This window comes from Syngnathus floridae, chromosome 4 (assembly GCF_059516105.1).
Source record: "Syngnathus floridae isolate MCC-2025c chromosome 4, RoL_Sflo_1.0, whole genome shotgun sequence".
Lineage (NCBI taxonomy): Eukaryota > Metazoa > Chordata > Actinopteri > Syngnathiformes > Syngnathidae > Syngnathus > Syngnathus floridae.
In genome coordinates this window covers 19,216,483-19,238,105 of record NC_142416.1, presented here as the reverse complement: position 1 = coordinate 19,238,105, position 21,623 = coordinate 19,216,483, and the positions used below count along the sequence as shown (strand labels likewise).

The following is a 21,623-nucleotide window of genomic DNA, read 5'->3' as shown; positions in this document are numbered from 1 at the left end:
CAAGGAGGAGAATAAATCTTAAAATGCTTTTGTAGTCATAATTTAATTAAAATAGTGTTTGGGTTAAATGTTGACACCCTTTACTTGCCATACCGGGTAAAAAAAAAAAAATCCTATATGATCATAAATTTCATTAAAACTAAAGTAACACCACTGATAATCCCGAATTTCCCACCCCCAAATGTTTGTCTATTAGGAATTGTACGACTTTCAAGGTTCTTACAGCATGTTTGTCTTCACGAGAGTCAGAACTTTTTCTCCCCGTCGCACCCGCCCACTCGGTTGTTTCCAGACAGATTGTTCATGAATGTTTGACTTTCTCCTTTTGGCTTTTTATGAATAAGACATTGTCTTTGCCACGAGTCACTCGAGCGAATGGATGCCTCCGAGGGACGCTCGGGCAGGGGAAAGCCACCGGGGTTAGGGTGGATAAACATATGTCGCGTTTAATCACAGCCGAAAGGTGTTTTAGCTTAAAGGATGTGGCGTCCAGCCAGATTTTTTTTCTTTTCATGCAAAGTGTGTCTCGCAGGAGCGCTGAGAATTATCCTAGAGATGTTCGATACCATTATTTTTCCGATCTGTAGGAGAATTTCATTTAACAAAAACATTGTGCACAGTATAGCGGCGACGATTGTCTTTCTCTTCTATCGAGTTAGTTGGGTTAGGGTTAGGGTTAGGGTAAATGGATTTTCCCAAGGTTGCATTTCCCTTTTTCTTTCTGACCATAAAGATAATGTTTACGAAGAAAACATTCCCGCCACGTCGTGCTGAGAAAGGACAAAATCTTCAAATCTCCCCATTGATCCTGCTTTTGGCAACACATGTGACAATTGAGTTACGAGTCTCAAATTCCCACATCCTCCTCGAACGGAGATCAGGAAGCCTTAGGGCCTCGCCGGTCACAGCAGGTCATGGTGTGCTCGCAATCACTCCCAGACGTCTTTTTCTCACAGATTCCAAACGGGGAAACAAGAGCCCTCCTTGTGACTCCCCCCGAGGAACCTATATTAGCACAGGCTGGGGAAATAAACTCGCGTTTCAGGACCTGCCTTTATTGAGAGAAAAAGTGATGCTAACGATGTTAGCAATGGCAGCGTCTGTACATATTTGGACGGTCCTTCTGTAAACTTTGAAAAACACTTCAACTTAAGATACACATGTAAAACACTCTTACAAAAATATAGACAGTGCTCGCAAAAAAATGTTTTAGAAAATCATTTTCACAGGAGAACTGAATTTGACCTTAGCTAAAAAGTGCAAACAAGAACCAAACATTGAACAGTTGGACGGGTGCGTTTAGATCTTTCAAGACACTAAAGTTAAATTATAGTGTATATTTACTCTTAAAACAAGGCAGAATACTTCTTTGGTAGCGAATGGTGATGGAGGAATACATCCCAAAAAGTAGACATTAGCTTTCTGTATGTCACAGCTAGCTAGCTGCGACCTTAGCATAATAGCTCGTTAGCGGGTGTTTCGGGTTATTTGTTTTTGTTTTTTAAAGATTTCTTTTCATTTATATTACATTGTGGCAATAATTTGTTCGTTGGACCGAGCTCAACTAGTTGTTTTTAGTTGAGGCTAAACTAGATTACCACGATGTTAACTGTATCCTCACCGAATAAGTACAACCTTGTAACTTCAAGTAAACAAATCGATAATGTGCTCATTCATGAATAAGTAAGCCCTTATTAAAAAACAAAATAGATAATAAAAATGATTACGACTTTCACTGTTCATCTGCCTTTGTCGTTGATTAATATTTACTAATACTGCCACTGTACATCTGCCTTTGTCATTGATTAATATTTACTAATAATGCCACTTTATAAAAGTGGACATACTACATGTACATGTTTTGTGGATTACGTGATCATAGATATCGTTGATATATTTTCAGCGTCGCATGGTTTGGAGAGGAAATCTTTCCTATGTACTTTCTGTGACCGTTTGTTTTTGAAATATTCACGATGCCGAGCCACTTTAAGCTCAAAAGTTGATGACACAATGAGGCTAAATGAATAATGAGTACATCCACGGGCGTGTTCGATGGAGAATTAATCGTCACTAACACGCTTTCCTGTTTTCCGACTCCCGGGATGGACGCGAGCGCTCGTCTCCCGTCATTTCCTCTGACAGCTGGTTGTCTTCTTTTCCATTGTGTCGCGTCGTCATGCTAATTTCTATTTTTTCACTGGAATCGTGACGGTAATTCGCAGTTCAAATGCATCCCGTGACTCGAAGTCCTTCAGGCATTTTGCCCGTTCCTTTGAAACCTTCTTTCCTTGGTGCCTCTACCAGTTTCATGCAAGGCCATGTCGGTAGTCCTGGTATATTTCAGAAAAAGTCTGATAATGATGCATATATTTTGCAAGGCTAATACTGTTTGAGCGCCAAACATTCAGTCGCTGTCTTTCCGTAGGCTGCGGTCGGTGAGCAGGTTGTTGGGCTCGGGGCTTTTGCACTGGACGCTGGTCCCGTTCATTGCTCCGATGCTGCTTAGCTGGCTATCCGAGTAGCACCAGCAGCACAAACACGACTGCGAGGAACGTGGAGAAATGTCGTTAGCGCTGTGTCAAACAAAACACATTCATTTCCCATTTACTGTATGTCGGAGGAAAAACTTTACCTTAAAGCAATTTTTGAACTTTTTGCTAACAAAGTAGAGGATGATGGGGTTGATGCAGGAGTTGATTGTTGCGAGGTTGATGCTTAGGTAGTCCATTACCAAAAGGAAGCTGGAATAATCGTAAAACGCCGTCACTATCAGTTTTCACTTGCAAGTCAATAGTATTTTGAGAACTTCTCCGACTTACTTGAACAGCTCGCAACGCGTCTGGTCATACTGGTAGTACACCGTCTTCTTCAGGATTCTGCTGAGGTGGAGCGGGAACCAGCAGAGGGCGAATATTAGGACCAGGCAGAAGACGGCCTTGGCCACTTCCCTTCTCTGCAGCGAGGGGGAAAAAAAATATCATTTTCCATTAGAGCAAAGAGGTGTCTTAATAGCAAAGAAGCTAGCGAGGGACGAGCAAATGGTCCATTAAGAGTTCTGCGTTGAAACACTCTGGTGCTTTGACAATCCAAAGCTTTGCTCTACCAAGATGTTTATTTAAGAGTATGTTAGCTAACCACCTTTTTTTATTTTACTTTGGCTTAACATTTATTTATCTTATCCTGGTACTGTAGCTAGCTTTTTATCTTGCCACTAATTTATTGTCTTGACATATTGAACTACCATGCTAATGCTATTTTGAAAGCCATCGCTCAACTGATGTATCTTGGTATCAAGCTTATCTACCGAGCTAACCATATTGCGAGCTAGCTATTTCTCAAGCCACCCATCTTGCGTGCTATCTACTTTCTCTGTGTACACCAACACCTTCTTCCTGTTTACATTCTCGCACTCCCTTGACGCATTTCGGGTTGCTTAGATTATCTTATTTTCACCTTGTATGAAGTAAACGAATCACTGGTGCGAAGTTAGCAAAAGTCAAAGGGTCAGAAAGGAAGATTCTGGAATGAATCGGTCTCACCTGTTTGAGGTGCTCGCTCAGGGCGATCCGCAGGCTGCCGTTCCTATTATTGAGCATTTCGCAGGTCATCAGCGCATAGAAGATGGCCGTGCAGGTCAGCGGGACGCAGAAGTAGAAACCGAACAGCCACCAGTCCTTCGCATCCCTGTAGAACTGGAAAGAAACATTCATCTTATTTATGGGCTACCATTGGAAAACTATTATTAGTCATTGTCGTACTGCTAACGGAAGCACAAATGATCACACTCTGTACTTTTTAATATTGACAGAGAAAGGAATCCAGTGCAGTAGGGAGTAAATATGAACTCGACTTCAGTACAGAAAGTTTTTGTACTTTAGCGCTGCAGCAGTCCGCTCTAAGGCTTGTTCCTTTTCTTTATCTTTTTTTTTTTACTTTGATGCCGGTTGGTTGTTTGTACTGTCTAAGAGTGATTACTCCATTAGGCTGCATGTGGATTAAATCTGGCTTCAGTTTTTTGTGGCTTCAGGTTTCAGGACTTGGCCTGTAATCAATTATGTCCTTGGGAGGAAAAATCAACAATCTGCAATCAACTCAAAAACTAAACGTAGTAATCCAAACCGTCAATACATACAAGCAGGTGTGCCGCTTATCTTTTAAAATTCTATGTCTAGTCAAAACAAAAGTTTTGGGACACTTTCTATATGACGAAGCACGTCTTCACCCTGAGTCGAAGCCAAACAGAGCTAATGATAAACGCGGGATGACGTCTTACCACCATGAAGTCCGACTTGGGCTGCAGCATGCAGGTGTGCAAGGTGTTGTTGCGGTAGTCAAAGTGGACTATGTTAAAGCCGACGGCTTCGGGGATGGCCAGCACCATCGACAGGACCCAAATGGAGAGGATCTCCATAACGGTGAAGAGCGGGATCCCGACGCCTTGCACTCGACTCCAAGACGCCACGGCTCTGTACCTGCCACATGAGAAGAAACAAGGATCTGATTTTAGCTTCCTGTCCAAATATGTCCTGAAGCTAGTCTGCACATTTCAATGGATATCAGCTTTTTTTTCTTTTGTGCTTGCTAACCTTGAAGCTAGCGATATCACAAGCTAGCTATCTCTTGAGCTACAACAGTAGATAACTATTGTGCTAACTATCAAACTAGCTAAAGAAAAAGCTATTGCTTTAGCTATTTTGCTAACTACAGTGCTGTCTATCTGAAACCATATTTCTTTATCAGCTGTATATCAATATCTATCTACAGAATATTCCTATCAAGCCATAACTCTCCACATCTATATCTTTATATATTTCTCTCGCTCTCTCTGTCTCTGTAAACGGCAGCGCACCAAGCAGCATCATCATAAACTGTTGAGTCAGCACGGCCCCATCAAACTTTCAAGAATCCATGCGGAGAGATGATCAATTGTTTATTTAAAATATCTAATATTTATTTACGTGACGCCACCGAACAGACCCCGGCCTCCATCTTTGGCGGAGACGCCCGTCGGCTTGTTTGCTTGTTTGTTTCATTAATAGAAACGCGCTTGTCGAAAATGTTTTAGTAAAATCACACATCAAGATTTCATGGACAAAACAATATATTTTTCATGGCGCGTTTGAATCTCGCTGTTCGACAACATGGCACTATGTATATTTTACGACACGCTAAATGAATCCGTCCCTTTTTTCCTCATCGTCCTCTAATGTTGAAATATACAACTACACATATTTATATTTGAAAGATAAAAAGAAAGTCTAAACACACAGAAAAATACTCAAATACAGATATCTGAAAATTCTACTCAGGCTCAGTGTGTGTGTTCCAATTATATCGACTCCATCTTTAATTTCCTGGGGACTTCCAATAACCGTGACCTTAAACTAACCCTTCATCGTTTTTTTATCGAACCAACTTTTGCAAAAACAAGCTCTCAAACGCATCCTCTCCGTTTCCCATAATAGAAGGTCGTTAAACGAGAGCCTCGGAGAGCCTCAGAGAGCCTCTTATCTCGCCCGTTGTGTCTGCCGCACTCGACCGTCATTATTGTTTCCATCGGCTTATTTCTATTAACGACCACGAGCGGAGTGGAACCTCACCGTATGCGCTCTTAAGACCGCTTTGGACGCTATACGTTACATCCGATATGCAATTTTCATGTACTTAATGTTGCAAAAATAGCCTGCCATTAATCAGTAATGGAAGTTTCCAACAAAAACAAAACGATCATGAATCATCCTCCACATGATAATGTACAATTAGTCCGAGGTTCCTGAAAAGTGATGACCTCCACATTAATAAATAAAAAATCACATGATTGCTCCCCTCTTCAAAACTCCACAGACTGAAATTGACCTGTTAAAAATTGAAGAAAATATTTAAATATAATAATTTTCTTCTTTTGTCAAACTGACCTGTCAACGCTGAGGGCGCACAGGTTCAGGACGGTGATGCCCACTGAGGCCTTCTGCAGGAAGGGAACCAGCTTGCAGAGGAACAAGCCAAAGTCGCTGTCGTAAAATGGCCAATCTGTTGCCAGTAGCTGCAGAACAAAAAGACGAATCACAAAAAAAATTAAAATGCCTGGGACAAACCTTGCAATTGGATTGTTTATCTTAAAAGGTCAGTCGTTTGCAAATTGTATTTTATTTGACTTTATTAAGCAATATTTAGTGAGCTTTTTTGCATCCTGCACTTGATAAATACAGCGTTAAAAAAAAATCTAATACTAAAGCTAATTAAAACAAAACTGACACTGTTTTTGAAAAATTAAAAAAAGTAATCCCAAATAACTTGCACTGAAAACAGGAGTTAAAATGAACTATAACGCCAACTCCCAAAGCACTTTAACCCAGCGACCTATTTCCCTCTCTTGGCCCTTCCTGCGAGCATAATTGCTTCCCCGTGGCTTCGCCCATTACCGAGCCCACTTTTAATGTCTCATTTGATAGCCTACGCATCCTGTTTTACTGTTCCAAAATCACTTGGCGCTCTCAAAGCCCAGCACATTTAGCAAGGGAAGGCTGCGGAGAGTCGCACTGTGTCGTCTTGCCACTTTCCCTTCAAGGGGATACGAGATAAGGGAAGAACCCCACGTTGCGGCTTCCCGGATCCTCCTATTGTTTACGCCAGGTGTTTAAGTTTTCCCACAGGCGAGAGGAAAGGGACTCCCGTCACTGTTTTTACTTGACGAGTGCCTTGATTATTTTGGGCTTCGTTATTACAGTTCTAAGGAAGAGGACGTAGAAGAGGCTTTAAAGTAGTGCCGTCGCCATTGTTTGAGCATTGTCTGCTTCCTTTTGTTGCCTTGCACTAAACGGTCACTGTGACACTTGTGCCTTTATCATTTTAAGTATTATTTCTAATGTCTAGCTTAATGCTAACACACAATACAAAATATCATAGATGAGCTAACAAAACTAGCATCAATCGCATGGGAAGTTACTTTTCCAACCTGCACATTTGGAAAGAAAATATGTGAATGGACTCTACTAGCTTAATGCTAACACACAATACAAAACATCATAGATGAGCTAACAGAACTAGCTTTAATCTCATGGGAACTTTTCCAACTTGAACATTTAAAAAAAAAATGAATGGAATTGGCTAGCTTAATGCTAACACGCAATACAAAACATCATAGATGAGCTAACAAAACTAGCATCAATTTCATTTCTTTTCCAACTTGCACATTTGAAAAAAAACGTGAATAGACATGATACTAATATCAAGAACTAATGTTAGCTAAACACTTGAAGCCATTAAGAAACAAATGTGGATTTAACAAAAAATGACACTGAGTGTTACTAACTAGCAGAACATATAGTTAAATCAAACAAGGCTTGAGGGATCAACAAACCATTCCTCTTTTTTTTTTTCCTGTCTTTCTTTATAAAAAAAGTGATTTATCTTGCTGGAGTGGTTATTTTCACAAGGCCTCCAGATAAGGATAGTGACTAACGTCCTCGGTCAGCCAGAGGCAACACGCATGTGCGGCCAAATCTCGGATTCTCATGTTTATTTTAGCCGAGCGTATCCCAGCACCTCTCATCACCCGTGTAGCCACACGAAGGGGGCGGGGAGAAGATAACGACGGCACAACTGATTACGCTTTCCCGTCTATTTGCGCCCTACCCCGGGCCATTCCAGTCTGTACTTTTTTTAAATTTACTTTCTTGTGTATTTCACTCATATTGGGTGGGACGAGGCAATACTTTTAATAAATTAGTTTCGGATTAAAAACAGCGGATAAGCTAAAAAAAGCAATAATTAGAATTTTTTTTGTGTGTTCCACCATCTAACACTGTTTGGGAATAATGTGACGGCGACTCTACCTTATATACGTTGATGGGAATGTCGATGACGATGTAGATGAGGTCCCCCAAGGCCAGGCTAGCGATGAGGGCGTTGGGTCCGTTCCTCATGCACTTGTGCTGGTAGATGATCCTCAGCAGGGTGGCGTTGCCCACCAGGCCCACCACAAACACCAGCACGGAGAACACCGTGTTGATGTACTTGAAGTAGTTGTTGATGGTAGTCCTCACCAAGCACATGGGCGGCGGTACGGGGCGCCTCTCCACCGTCACGTTGGACGCCACCACCGCCGCTTCTTCCGGGTGGGTCGCAGGCCCCGGGCTGGGTCGGAGGGTGGAGGAGTGCTGGAGATATCCCGGCTCCTCAGCTGCGGCGCCGTTTATCTGACACATTCCTCTGGCTGCCACGCAGACCATTAGCAGCAACACACGCAAGGCCGCGTCCCCCATTATGGAACGTCGTCTGCGCTTTGATTCCGCTCCCTGGTTATCACTAAAGAAGAGAAAAGATTGTTTGTTTGTTTAGAAGTTGAAGAATTTTGCATCTGCATGCTGCCAGAACATTAAGGATGATAATGATCCCTCTGATTCTTTTTCAGACCGATACAAGTACTAAACGGTTGAGTCGTCAATGACACCGATACCAAGTATGGATACTTTAAAAAGAACGATTTATTTCGGTACATATACAGACTTTTTCAGACATGACTTTAGTTCTAGATCGTAAAACAGCCACAAGAGGGCAGTTGCGAGTACCAATTTCACAACAGAAGTATCGGCCCGATACCGGGTATCAGTACTCGCCCATCACGCGATTGAACACAAAGCTATCCAGGACTGCAACAATCAAATAGTTACTGTTGAAAATCTAAAATCCCTCCCATTTTGGGCAATTGTATATTAAGACAAGTATCTAAATGATTGTTAGAAATAATTATCAATTAATTTGTCTTTATTGTCCCGAAGGCGCAATTTTGTATGTAATAGTGGAACACAATCAAACACAGAAATAAAACACAAACTTATATTTCATAAACTTATAAACAGTAAACTTATTTTATATTAAATTTATACCAGACTGATGCCTATAACAAACACTAAAAGCTTCAACTAAAAAGCCATTTTCCTGATGACTCTATTTCCTGTTCAAATCAATTCAGCGCATCCACATGGGGGGGGAAGAAAAAGCGACAGACTTTCCCATTTGTCCCGTGAAAAGAGTAGGTAAAGTTTTCAAAAGCTGTCAGCTTGACTGCTAAAGCCCTTTGCATCATGTCGCGTCTCCTTCGCCCCCGAGTCGTTCCTGTTTCAAAGTCCCGCCTGTCACCAAGTACACAAAGAACTATTTAGCAGCCAGCCCTTCAAGTAGCATCACAGTTTAGCATCAGCGCCGTGCCCGCCGGGACCCGTGACAGCACGCAAACTGATCTGCGCATCAATAATAAATACAGTTTTTGCTTTTTTTTTTTTTTTTCCACCTACCGCTTCTTATAAAATTGTCTGCCGCCCGGCCCCCTCGGAAAGCGTCAGGCAAACTTTCAGCTGAAGCCCCCAGACATCTGTATCACATCACATGAGTAATTAACGCGCTATCAAAGCCGCAGCCGGATCCCCTCTTGGTTTGAGCAAAGGCGGCCGTCTGCTCCGAGGTACCGTCGCATTATGGCTCACTGTTTCCTGTGGAGTGTGTGTGCTCTCTTGTCTATCTGTGTGTGTGTGTGTGCACCAGTGAGACACGTTGACTGGGTGGGATAGTAAATCTCCACCTCCCTCTGGTAACGGAGCAGGCCCCCCTTTGGAAGCAAACCCTCTAGTCTACTCAAATTGCAGCTGGATTAAAAAAAAAAAAAAAATCTTATGCCTAAAACAATATTTTTCACTATTCGGAGAAAGCAAAACTAAATTACACAAATAAGCGAAAACCAGAATCAAGACAAATGATGCTCTCAGCCATGATGGATGGCCCGAATGAACTGCCGAGACATTTTAATGTAAGGTAGCACAAGGAGGAAAAGTGCTTCGAGGTCCATTATGGATTTAGAAATGGACCGTTTATTGTGACGTGTACTGAGAGCAGGAAGAGGGCAATGGGCAAAGTCCACCTTTTAAAACAAGCGGAAGAGATGAAATATTCCCACGGTGCTGTTATTTAAAAAAAATCATGCAGATTAAATATATATAGCAGTTATAAAAAGTCTACACACCCCTGTTCAAATTTTATGATTCAACGGTACCCCCTTACCCCTTACACAAAAACAGATTTCATCAAGTGTAATTAGATGCTGTAACTTTTGTGTGTTGATAATTACCTTTAAGGGGTGTGGCCTCTTTAATGACATCAGCAACTGGAGTCTGATTGGTCGGTTACCTGCATGTGAGCATTAGGGCGTGAGTTGTGGTCTACAGAAGCTCCTTGCAACTGTGGTTTGCCCACATGTGAGAGCATTACAACAGCAAAATTATTTACTTTATTTTTATCGGTTGTAACTTTTTACATTCGTTCACGGTTCACTCGCAGGCTTCTTCTGCCGTCGTCCGATGTGACTTAATCGGGTAATGCCAATATTTACCGGCATTCAAAATTAACAGGATCGTGTCGTCTTTAATTGTACTCATGAATACGCCGTGCCTGCTTAATAAGTCATGGTCATCAGTGGGGAATATTTAATTCATCGGGATGCGAGTTGCAGCCCACCACCTCCCTTTATTTAAAAAAAAAAAAAATTAAAAATTCTCCAAAGTCCCCTGATTGCTGTGACATTTCAACTTTTAGCGACAGAGCCTTTGTTAGTAAAGCCATTAATATATAAATGATGAAACCTTTACCTGGTCCCCCGTCGACGCCGGCGCCGCAGCAGCTTTCATGTTGTTGTTGTTGTTTGGATGCTAATCGGGTATTAATGCCATTCCGTGTGAACTCCAAGATGGCAGCCTGCCTGGTAATTCACACGCTTGTTCTCTGATGGCATCTGTCGAAGCGTGCTCCCTTCGCTTTCTCTGCATATCGGTACATGCCCGATGGGAAATTTCAAGCCGGCCCCAGACTGGAGAGGATGTAAGCAATTTCTTAACTGGGACACTTGCAAGAAGGGGAAAAGAAAAAAAAACAAAACAAAAAAAAAAAAAAACGTACAGCAAGAGAAAGGCAGAAGGGAAGGAGGTTTGAGGCCAATTCTACTGTGACAGCCTGTGACAGAAGGAAGACATTTTAATATCTTGCCAGGCGTCATTAATTTGGGGCATAAGAGTGGCGCAAACAAAAGTTAGAACGCACACAAGAGCGGCGGCTTGTGTCGTTTTATCTTTGTCTGACTTTTTCCAGATAAATATCAATATACTAACGAAGCAGTTTTAATTAGGAGGCCACAAGCTCGTAATAATGACGATATCGGATGTAAAACAGCTAGTTGCGTTTTTTTTTCCTGTTAAATTTTGGGGAAACTCATCTCAAACGTTCAAATAGCCATTTGACTCTAAAAAGTAACTTTTGAAAGTAACTAACTGTATAATATTACATATATACTGTATTGTATAATATTTATATATGTATATATAAATATATTTCTATATTTGTAATATTTTTAAGTATATATTTCTATATATTTAAATGTCACTATGCAATGGAAATATCATTCTCAGTTACTAGCACTTTGAGATTACAAAAGTCTAACTACAAGCAAATAATCTCCGTAACATGATCCTAAGCAAAGCTTTCCATTGTTGCGTCCTCACTCGGGCGTACGTTTTCATTATCTCGATATCTTCAGTCTTACGTCGTTGACGTGTCCGCAGGCTAAACACAGACGTGCTGATAGTGAGTCTTTAACATGACTCGTTCAGCTTGGACGCATTCTTGTTTCGAATCTGGCTCTTGTTGGACTGACTCTTTAAAAGATTTCCTGGCCTTGTCAGAAAACCTGTGAATACATATTTGGAGTATCTGGGACATCATTTGAACATAACGTCATGGAATACGCAGAATTTGAAGTCGTTTTTTTCTTAAATATATTTGTCATTGTCATCAAAGAAAAAAATGCCCTGTCGTTGAGGTCAAGGTCCTTAATTAGGTCGTGTCGGGTTTTAGTGAAAAAAAAAAAAAGAAAAAACCATCTGCAGACAATTTGTGGTTTTTGTAAACACAGCTGCGAGAACTGACAATAACAGACTTGGATTCAAGAACTGATTGCCACGTCGCAAATTGGTGTTTTGTGACTGCAGAAAATGAAATCAAATTAAAAAAAAATCAAGATGTTTTATAAGACACGGGTTGCTTGCCAATTCAAAATTCTGCCAGGCTATCTTTGGTCATAAACTCGGTCGCCGATCTTTCCTGCAACCTGTTCCCAAGTCTCCATCAAAGCCAGTTGCTCTTTTAATTGGTCCAAAGCTCCTGGACTGGTCTCCCGTCTGGGCCTCCCTGCAGATCACTTAATCCCTCCACTTATTCCTCTCGATTGCCGCCGGTGTTGTTTTTCAGCTCCGCTTTTAGCGTCAAGTCATTGTGTTTAAAGGCTGAGTCATCCGTGCCAGCCGCAACCTTTTAACGCGCTGTGTGTGTTACTTCTTTTATTGCCGAGTTAGACCGAGAAGCCAGACTCGAAACACGTTCACAATAGTTTTGGTTTAGTTTTTAATTACAAATTTATTTAAATGTATTTATTGAAAATTATTATAAATTTTTAATTTATTATATTATTAATGTATTAATTTATTATATCTTAATTAATATAATATATATAAATTTATTTAAATTTATTTATTTAGTTACAAAGCTGCAATTGTTTTTTTATTTTATCGTTGTCCCTGCTAGCCTTTTTCTTTTGCTAACTTTGAGTGGTTTAATAACTATTAATTATTAATATTAACATTGTATAGGATAATTTGGTTCTGTTTTTTAAAAATACATTGACTTTAGGTGGTCTTAAATCTGGATGTGAGACCCCTGGTGGTCCGTTGACTGGTCGCCACAGGCATTTGATTGCTTCATTGTGTTGTTAGCCATTGATATCTTGACTCGATTAATCGCATCTTGGTGTAATTTTCCACGCCTCGTTTTGTCTTTGGTGTTGATTAAAAGCATAGTTGGGGAAGTTCTTCAAAGTACCGCCAGACCTTCATGCTTGATTTGTATTTCATCGTGATTACCAAAGGCGAGAATGTTTTTGGGATGTAAAGGCTCTTTCGGAGATCCATGAACGAGGCCTCCTTTCTCGCGAGTAAGCGGGAGATGTCAAAGGTTAGCCGAAACAAAACACAAAAGCATGTGGCCGCGGTTAAGTCTTTGATAAAGAGCTAATTTATCAAACGTGACATGTCGTCTGTGTGTATTCTGGGATAAGACGGTAACCGTCTGGACTGAGAATTTCGACTCTGGCTGACTTTCTGCCATCACACAAACAAAACCATCGAGTCTCGAAACACTCAAACCAAATCCGTCGCACTCCAAGCAAAAGATAAATCCTTTGATGGACGTCATGGCGCTGATTAGCCACAATTGGCGGCATATGCATATCTAAGCGCCCCTCCGATTGGTTGCGACCTTTGACCCTCTTAATGGGAAACTTATTCCACCCTGAGGGCCAAAGGAACTTAAGGGGCCCACCTGTGTTGACAATTAAATCCAGGAAGCTTGAAGAAACACTCCTGGTCGGGGGGGGGTGGGGGACTTATCGTATTGTATCGTACTCTTAGTAAAGAGTCGTTCTCTGAGATTTGACTCGCTTCAGACCTTTTGTGGCCAGACGAGCTTCCAAGCAAACATCATCAGGTCTCATGTTACATGTTGTTGTAGTGAAGACAATTAGATTCCATTGATTCTCGTTCAAGGAGCATCTAAAGCCATCTCTGCGCTTTGACTCCACCTCCTCTGTTGACGTTCTTGTTCATACCAAATTCTGAACGACCATAACTCTCCAAAAGCAACGTGTGCCGTCAATCCAAACGTGACGTTATTACCAGTCTCATAAAGAATACATCAGCGGGGCACACATGAAAAGATCCTCATATGAGACCCCTGGCGCCAGGCCACCATGTTCGAGTCCGAGCCGGACAACTGCTCCGTGTTCCCGAATTGGAGTTGTCCTGTAAAGGTCTCATGAAACGTGTCCAAGGAAAACATGCACCCTGCTGACCTGCGGGGGAATGTCAGCGTGGGGCCTCGGCAGGCTCTCCGGGGAGACGCAGCAAGAGATGATTTAATTACGCTAGGAAAACACACCCTGTTTGTGTGTGGGTTGCTGCGTGTTTTGCGCTCGAGCTTTGCTTCCCTTTTTCGCTGCTGTCGGAGTTAAACCACACCGCGAGGGGCATTTACATGGAAGATGTTTCAATTAGGGCTTCAAGGGCTATGCGGTGTGGTGTCTTGACTTTAATTAGTACTGTGACCGCTCTTTCCCTAATGGAAACGCCATTAAACCATGCTAGCAATAGCATTATGCTAGTTTTTGTAGTCTGTCTATGGCGTTTTGCATTGTGTGCTAGCATTAAGCTAATGGACTTGTGTTAAGAAAATGGGTCTGTAGCACCCCCTAGCTGCTGAGGTTTATTTATTTTTTAAAATCTCACCCAAAACCAAAAATCACCCTAAGTTGCGGTACAAATATTCTGTAAGCTCTAATTACTTTTTTATGAAAGCGATTTTCATAACTGGGCAATATTTAGTTGGATTGCCCAACTTAAAACTTTTTTTTCCCCCACTTACGGGGGCTTCCAGTGTTTTGTCTATATATTTAATGGCTATAAATGACTTTGAGTTTAGCGTGGGAAATTTGTGACTGCTTGCAGAGTTCAGCCAGGCCTTGGCTCAGTGCCTAGAATATCAATGCAAAAAAAAGAGAAAATAAACAATTAGTGGCAGGAAGTCATCCCCTATTCAACTGTAGTTGTAAACAAACGCTCATTGACGTTCATAACGTAGTAAGTTTTGCAATGAAGTTTGTTTTCTTGTGAATCGTGTAATGTTGTTTTGACAGCAGTCGAAAATAGTCTGTAAATATGTCATTTGTTTGATTTAACAGCAGGATGGACAACAGTTAACCACTAGCTAAAATGTTCCTTGGCCAGTTTGCTATCTAAATATGTAAAGTAAAAAATATTCAGTAATGCTGATTAATCATTAGAGTATATTTACATACTTAATTAAACGACTAAAAATAGTTTACTGTCAAGCAATAACTCTAAAATATATTTTAAAAATATTTCTAAATAATACAGAATCCATGCATTATGTTTTATGATAATTATTTTGTTATTCTGTCGATAATATTTAAAATTTGTGGAATTTAGGATGTAATAAATAAAATATTCAAACTTTTTAGAACTTACAATATAACTTTTATTCTTTTAACTTTTACGTATTGAGCAAAATAATATATAGCATATATAATCTTTGCAATTCATGTAAAAATGTACTTATTGATAGACGGCATAAAATAAATGTGCTTGTCATGTAATGTGCGCTTCTGAAAAGCAACGCTAGAGGTCAGCATTGCACCGTTTTTCAGCCAGTCTGCCTCTTTCTGCTTTCATTTAATTGTGCTGCCATAAACACCTCTCCGGTCTATACATTCTTCCTTTTTTGCATCCAATCAAACATTGACGTACTTCCTTTATGTTTTTACCTCATTAACTCGACTACTTGCGGTAACAAACAAGTTTTTCCCAATCACCGTTTGGACCCGAAAATACTTCCAAAAAAGCGTCAAAGTGGAAATGATTGCCGGGGAGCGAGTCTATAAATGAGTTAAGAGTCAGAACAAAAGCAGGCTGTGATGTCCTTTGGCTCCCACTCGGAGCGAGACAGATGCCTCTCCGTGCAACTTCACAGCCGAGGAGCTCAGTGAGTGATGAAAGCCACGAGCCGGGGTCCCACTAGCGAAGACCCCCGGCTCCTCGTCTGCCTCGCAGCCCGCCAGCCTGTGCGAAACCCCCCCTCTCTTCATTTAGACGGGGAAAAAGAAAAGTGGGGCTTTGCCTTTTAATGAAGGCCTTGGTGGATTAAGCCCGAGCTAGCACTTTAAAGTTGCTCTTGACAGGTATCTTTAAGTTCACCAAGTTTGACCAGATGGAGCATGTATATTGTATCATGTCTTTGAATGTGATGCTGCTGCTGGTGGGGAAGAGAGCTTTCAAACAAGAGATGGAAGTGAGGTTCGGGAACGGGGAGGGGAGGGGGAGAGCGGGGCTTGTGGGTAAAAACAGCGCCTGGATCTGGCGCCGGATTAAATAAGACGGGCGGCTAATTGTTAATATTCATCGATATGTTTAATCGCACGTTGAAAAATTGAACGAGGAGCGACCCCGAGAGCTTCCCGACGACCCTTTTATGAGCCCAACGTTTCTCTCGGCGGGCCAAACAAACACGATCCAGTCAGCGGGATCAAACGCGAGCTGGTGCGCTCGGATTGGACCCAGGCCCGAAGTTGATTTACTCGCAAAGTTTGCTGCGAGGAGCATCAACAGTTTGGTGCCTGCTGTTGGGGCCTTCTTTTTTCTTTTCTGGAACCATTTTTAATGGTATTCCTTTGCAAAATGTCAGCTTCAAACCAAATTGGCTCACTTCCTGTACAATTGCAAATCATGAAGTAAAGCTACGATTATTCAAAAAATTGCCCAAAAAATTAATAAATGTAGTAAAAGTAATCAACTCTAGCTTATATAATAATTTCAATGACATTAAAAATATTAAAAGTACCCCAGAAATATCACTACGGTGAACTTTAGTCATTTGACCTTTGTAATTGCTCCCTCTAACGACCAAATATGGAAGTGACACTAAGTGGCCTCAATATTAGGTACACCTGCATCATCAGCTGAGTCGAGCTCAACGCAAAAGTTTTTTTGGTTTTGCCATTGCACAAACCACTCGCCTTTTTTTTTTACTTTATCTCTTTACTACATCTTTAACTCATCCGGGGGGGAAAAAAGCAAGTTGGTCAATTTCCTCAATATTTTCCGTCCACTTACGCTTGGATTTCATCATCATCTTTTTCCCCCCCAAAGTGAGACCAGTCCGAACGTTATCGATTCTGTTTATCAGAACACGTATTGTAGTCATCCGAAAACCACGCCGATGAGTGGACCTCCGTGTTACTAAGCGCCCCCCCCCCCGCCCCCCACCTTCCCTCCCGCTGTTAGTCATCGTCTTCTTCTCCTTCTCATGCTCAGATGGTTCTTGAGTGAGCAGTTAGGATTTCAAAGCAATGGCCACTGCTCTTTTGCTTCTGTGAATTAATCATCAAAAGGAGACGAGAGAGCAGGAGGGGAGGAAAGGAAAGGAAAGGAACCGGGCCTGCTTTCGAAAAAATCAATGGAGCCATTCGCCAGACGTGAGGATGATGGGGGCCTTCAGTCATCCGTGTGTGCGTGAAGACCTTCTGAATTGTCTCCTCCAATCGGCATCACTAATACAACAGGAGGCACGGGCTTGAATGGTGCTCAGGTATATGAAAGAATCCCTTCAGGGTCAAAGTGGGGTCATGATCATCCGTTTTTTTAGCCGGCCAAACTGCGTTTAATTCACATTTGATCGTTTATTGTCAGAATGTGTGTTTGACGTTGCGTGTCCGTAACAATTTGAGTGTGACATTTATTGTCAGACCGAGTGTGTGTCGTCACTTTAAGTGACAGTCTGACACGGTGTGTGTGTGTGTTTCTGCATTGACTGCAATTTGACAAATTTTACTATTTATTATTGTGATTTAATTTCATGATTTATTTTTCAATTTTTTAAAATACGTTGACAGTTTCGCCGTCCTCTATCATGCTATCTGTTATATTTGACTGAGCTAATGAAAGCAGGAATGATGAAATGCGCGAAAAAGTTAAACTTTTTATATTTGACGTTTGCAGGCAATAATATTTAATGATTCACACTTGGCATAAAGGAATTGAGCGCATGTGTGTGTGCGTTTGTGTGTGTGTGTGCGCGCTTTACCTTGATGTGTTTTGATTTATTCCTTCAGCCCTCGGGTCATACCTGCGAATTAGGCCTCATCGATGAGGGGAAGAGCATCTCCCCGATCCCAAAAGTGATAATTACCAACAGTGTTATCGATCGCGTTATTGATGCATGGTTAATTGTTTTTCTTCTTCTTTGCATTTATGTATCGGATCCATATTATCATCTGAGCGCTTTGACCTCCAGCCGTAGAGAAGACACGAGGGGAAAACTCTCATTAGGACCGTTGGAAAGAAAAAAAAAAAAATCACATTTCCTCTCTGTAGGCATGACTGATGTATGTTTATGAAATTTATTAATTTCATATTGTATCAGACACGCAGTGTTTGACCTCAGCACAGCCTTGAAGCGAGTTAGTTTGTCTCCACGGGCCCGCCGCTAAAGGTTCATCTCATCATCCTATTGATCCGTTACATTACGCCAAATAACCGTGAATATTATCATATATCATTAACGCTTAATGGATTTTTTTTTTTTTTAAAAGCATGAAAAATACATTCTGTTCAATTAGTTGGCCCTTCGCATAAACTCAAGGACTTTGCGATTGGAATAGGCAATTCTAGTTTATATTTTATTGGAGGCAAACATACATTTATTAGTGCAGCTTGAGAAAATATTGGCAAACAAGTGCAATGATGAATATGAATAGTAATATATATTATTCTTTTATACTCAAAGTTTAAGACGTAATTATCAAACTTGTGTTTTTTCTTTTATATTAAAAACATTTTATTTCATTTTCTGTCTAAAATAACATTAAGAGGACTCACTCAATTAAAGTTTGATAAACACAAAGTATAAATGCATTATATTATTTTTGAATATTTAAGTTTTGCATTATTAATTTTTTTCCTTGTCATTTACTGCATCTGTTTTCCAGCACTTGCACTGTAAATAATAATAATAATTTAAAAAAAAATCCTTTGTTTTAACTTAATGCAAACATGTCCATCGGCCGCTTTAAAACGTGTTAAATTATCATATATTATTGGATTATTTTGAGGGAACGAGGGGGAACCGAAACGTCAAACACAAAAGCACTTTTTTTCCTTTTCGCCACAGGGCTCCGTCCTAGGTACCCTGCATTTTAATTCGTCTCAATTAACATGCATGTAAACGTCTAATAAGTTGTTGGGCAATCCGCTTGGTCACCTTGTTGCGTGGCAGGTGTTGCTGGCGCGTGCGAACCGATTGGCCGCGATGGCAGCCGGCCTCTGCCAGAACATCTGCTAGCCGTCACAACACTTAGCGCTCATCCTGCCCACCCATCCGGGGATCGTGTCTACGGCTCAGAAGACAGTTGTGTCCTGCCCGACCCGTGACCACCGGCGAGGTCCCGCAGGGGGCGGTGTTGAGTCCTGGCACGTATTCACCAGGCGGTAATTAGCGGGTGTTTATTTTCACCCGGTCCCTGGTCCAACTCCACCCCTCCCTTACCTTCTACTGTTGAAGGTGTGTTTGTGCTGTTATGCCCTCTGGCTTGGCTGCCAGCTTACTCCCGCTGATCTGAGCCAGGAGGCAGACTGCCGAGGAATACCGATCACCTCGCCCGGGCGCCCGCGATCCCTTTGAGCTCCTCTCTGGCATCTTTCCCCCTTCTGCCAGTTTCCTCATCTGCCGCTTGTGAAGTTGACAACAAAGACATCCTCGGGGTCCTCCTTGATGCGAGACCCGCTCTTGATCTTTTTTTTTCCCCGTGTTTTTTTGTAGCGCAGCGTTGCGCTACTTTCATATTCCACCGGCGCGATATTTACACGGCGCAAGACAAAGAAGCAGGGCCGGCTTTTCATGTGCCGACTACCCCCCGTGTCCACATGTTAATCGCCTGGTAGGGGGCCACTTGACATGAGGGCCGGACGCCGCTTAAAGACCAAGGGAGCCGAGTAACATCGCTCCGTCCGTATAGTTTGTGTCAAAGTGTAAAAGTCAATCGTGAACGTTTTTGGAAAAGAGTTGATTTGACTTTTGTGGATTAACATAACCTGGATGACGGAAAATAACAAGATGTCCATGTCATCTCCTCCCTAGGTGTCAAACTCAAGGCCCGGGGGCCAGATACGGCCTTTTATGTGGCCCGCCAAGACAAATCAAATTCATGTCCGTACTAAAATTGCAAATTGTTTTCACTTTTGAAAAACTAGATCTATCTTTTCAAAATATTTGAAGATTTTTTTCAGATTAGAAAGCTAGTTATTCATTGATTTGACACCCCTGATATCCGTCCACCCATCTAAGAACCTTCTTTCTGTCTCATCCATCCATCTGTCATCAGTCTCTTTATTTGACACTTTTGTCCATCCATCCTTGGACATCCTTCATCCATGTTTGCCCCACCCGTCCAACCATGCTTCTTTCTGTCTGTCCATCCTTTTGACCTCTCATACGGGTTGTCACTGCAGACACAACATCCAATAATATTCTCTCCCCCACACACATTCCCTCTTTCCTCTTCTCTCCTTACCCCACCCCACACCGTGCCTCAAGCCCCCGATAACCCTCTCAACAACCCCCCCCCCCCTCACATTCATCCAACCCCCTGCCTCTATGAGGAGAAATCTCTGAAGAGCTAATTAGTGGCGAAATGGAGTCCAGGAACAGCCAGCAGAGTTGAAGAAGGGAGATTGGCACCGGCACGAGCGTTATCGGTCACGGCCTGACAGGAGGGGTGACAGCGAGCGAGCGAGCGGCGGCGGAAAAGCACCGCCTCTCGGCTGACAGAGACAATAACGTCAGCCTTTGAGGACCCGAGTGACGGCGAAGGCCGGAAAAAAAAAAAAATGCCGTCTTCTTCCTCAGGTTGTATCAGTGGTCACGAAAATCTTTCTGGATTTTCAATTAGTGTATCAACGGATGATTAGATCACGTGAAAAGTTGTCGTGGTGGTGCAACATGTGCTCCAAAATTTTTTGGGCTATACAAGAGCAAAGCGCTAACAAGTAGCAACAGGCCAGGAACACGCTGGCAGGTATCGGGGAATGGTTTAGTAACCAAAGTTAGAACAAACGGTTCCGGCAAACAACGGGATGCTTCTTTCATGAGGATCATTTATTCATTTTGTCAGGTGAAAATCAAATCAGGATGCCTTCGAGCTAGCTGCGATACTAGACAGGGACTAATTAGCATGGCTTGTTAAGAGGCGACGTCTACTTGCTCAATATTGATTCGGTTTTCCGCACTGAACTTGGCTGTCCGCGATTGTTAGCGTCCCGCGCGCACCGCCCGCGATATGTACGATCTTAGATTCATCAAGTTTTGGAATATGTCTGGCATTTAAATAACTCAGAAAAAAGGGGAACTTAGGGCATCAGACAGGGCAACAATATGCAATAGCATGCATGTGTGTGATTTTTAGTATTGAATTACAAAACCAAAAAAAGGGGACTTAAACGGGAGCCTTGAGGGACTCCTTGGTTTTGAAGTTTATCCTTTAGCTCAGCCTGCTTTTGTATGTTTTTGTGACTCTTAACAATGCTCATGTTGTCAAAGCCTTTATCTTTGTGCCACATATCTTCATGGATCATCATCATGTCAAGTGGTCCTTCAGGGCATTTTCTTGAATGGAGGTATCGAGAGAAGCAGAATGGATTAGGTCTCGTGAGAGTCACTCTTGAGGTCATTTTGGTTTTCTGAAGTGTTTAAGTTATTTGAAGTCTTCAAGTGGTTGGGCTGGGAAAAAATAAAGGATACGGGATGGCGATTGATGGTCGTCCAAGTTGGAAGAACTGGCAACTGGAACCCGAGGCCTTGTCGGGTCTACTGGGAAATGGCATTGTCCCGTTTTTGTGCCTTACTTTGGACTCTGCAAATACCGTGGGGTACATTCAATTATTCATGGTGCCCTAATGACAAAC

At 41.9% G+C, this 21,623-nt stretch overlaps 1 protein-coding gene and 1 long non-coding RNA gene across 2 annotated transcripts in view; one reads left to right on the top strand and one right to left on the bottom strand.

Annotated features, from left to right (window-relative positions):
- Positions 1 to 21,623, top strand: part of LOC148399731 (uncharacterized) — a 124,963-nt gene that overhangs the window by 761 nt on the left and 102,579 nt on the right. The window lies entirely within an intron of this gene.
- ednraa (endothelin receptor type Aa) lies at positions 1,035 to 9,535 on the bottom strand. The gene is made up of 8 exons (XM_088374210.1): positions 9,297 to 9,535; positions 7,836 to 8,307; positions 5,916 to 6,043; positions 4,274 to 4,472; positions 3,540 to 3,692; positions 2,820 to 2,953; positions 2,633 to 2,741; positions 1,035 to 2,542 (listed from the first exon to the last, which is right to left on the bottom strand). Exons 2-8 carry the CDS (start codon positions 8,262 to 8,264, stop codon positions 2,405 to 2,407), a joined length of 1,290 nt encoding a protein of 429 aa, XP_088230336.1. The 5' UTR covers positions 8,265 to 8,307; positions 9,297 to 9,535; the 3' UTR covers positions 1,035 to 2,404.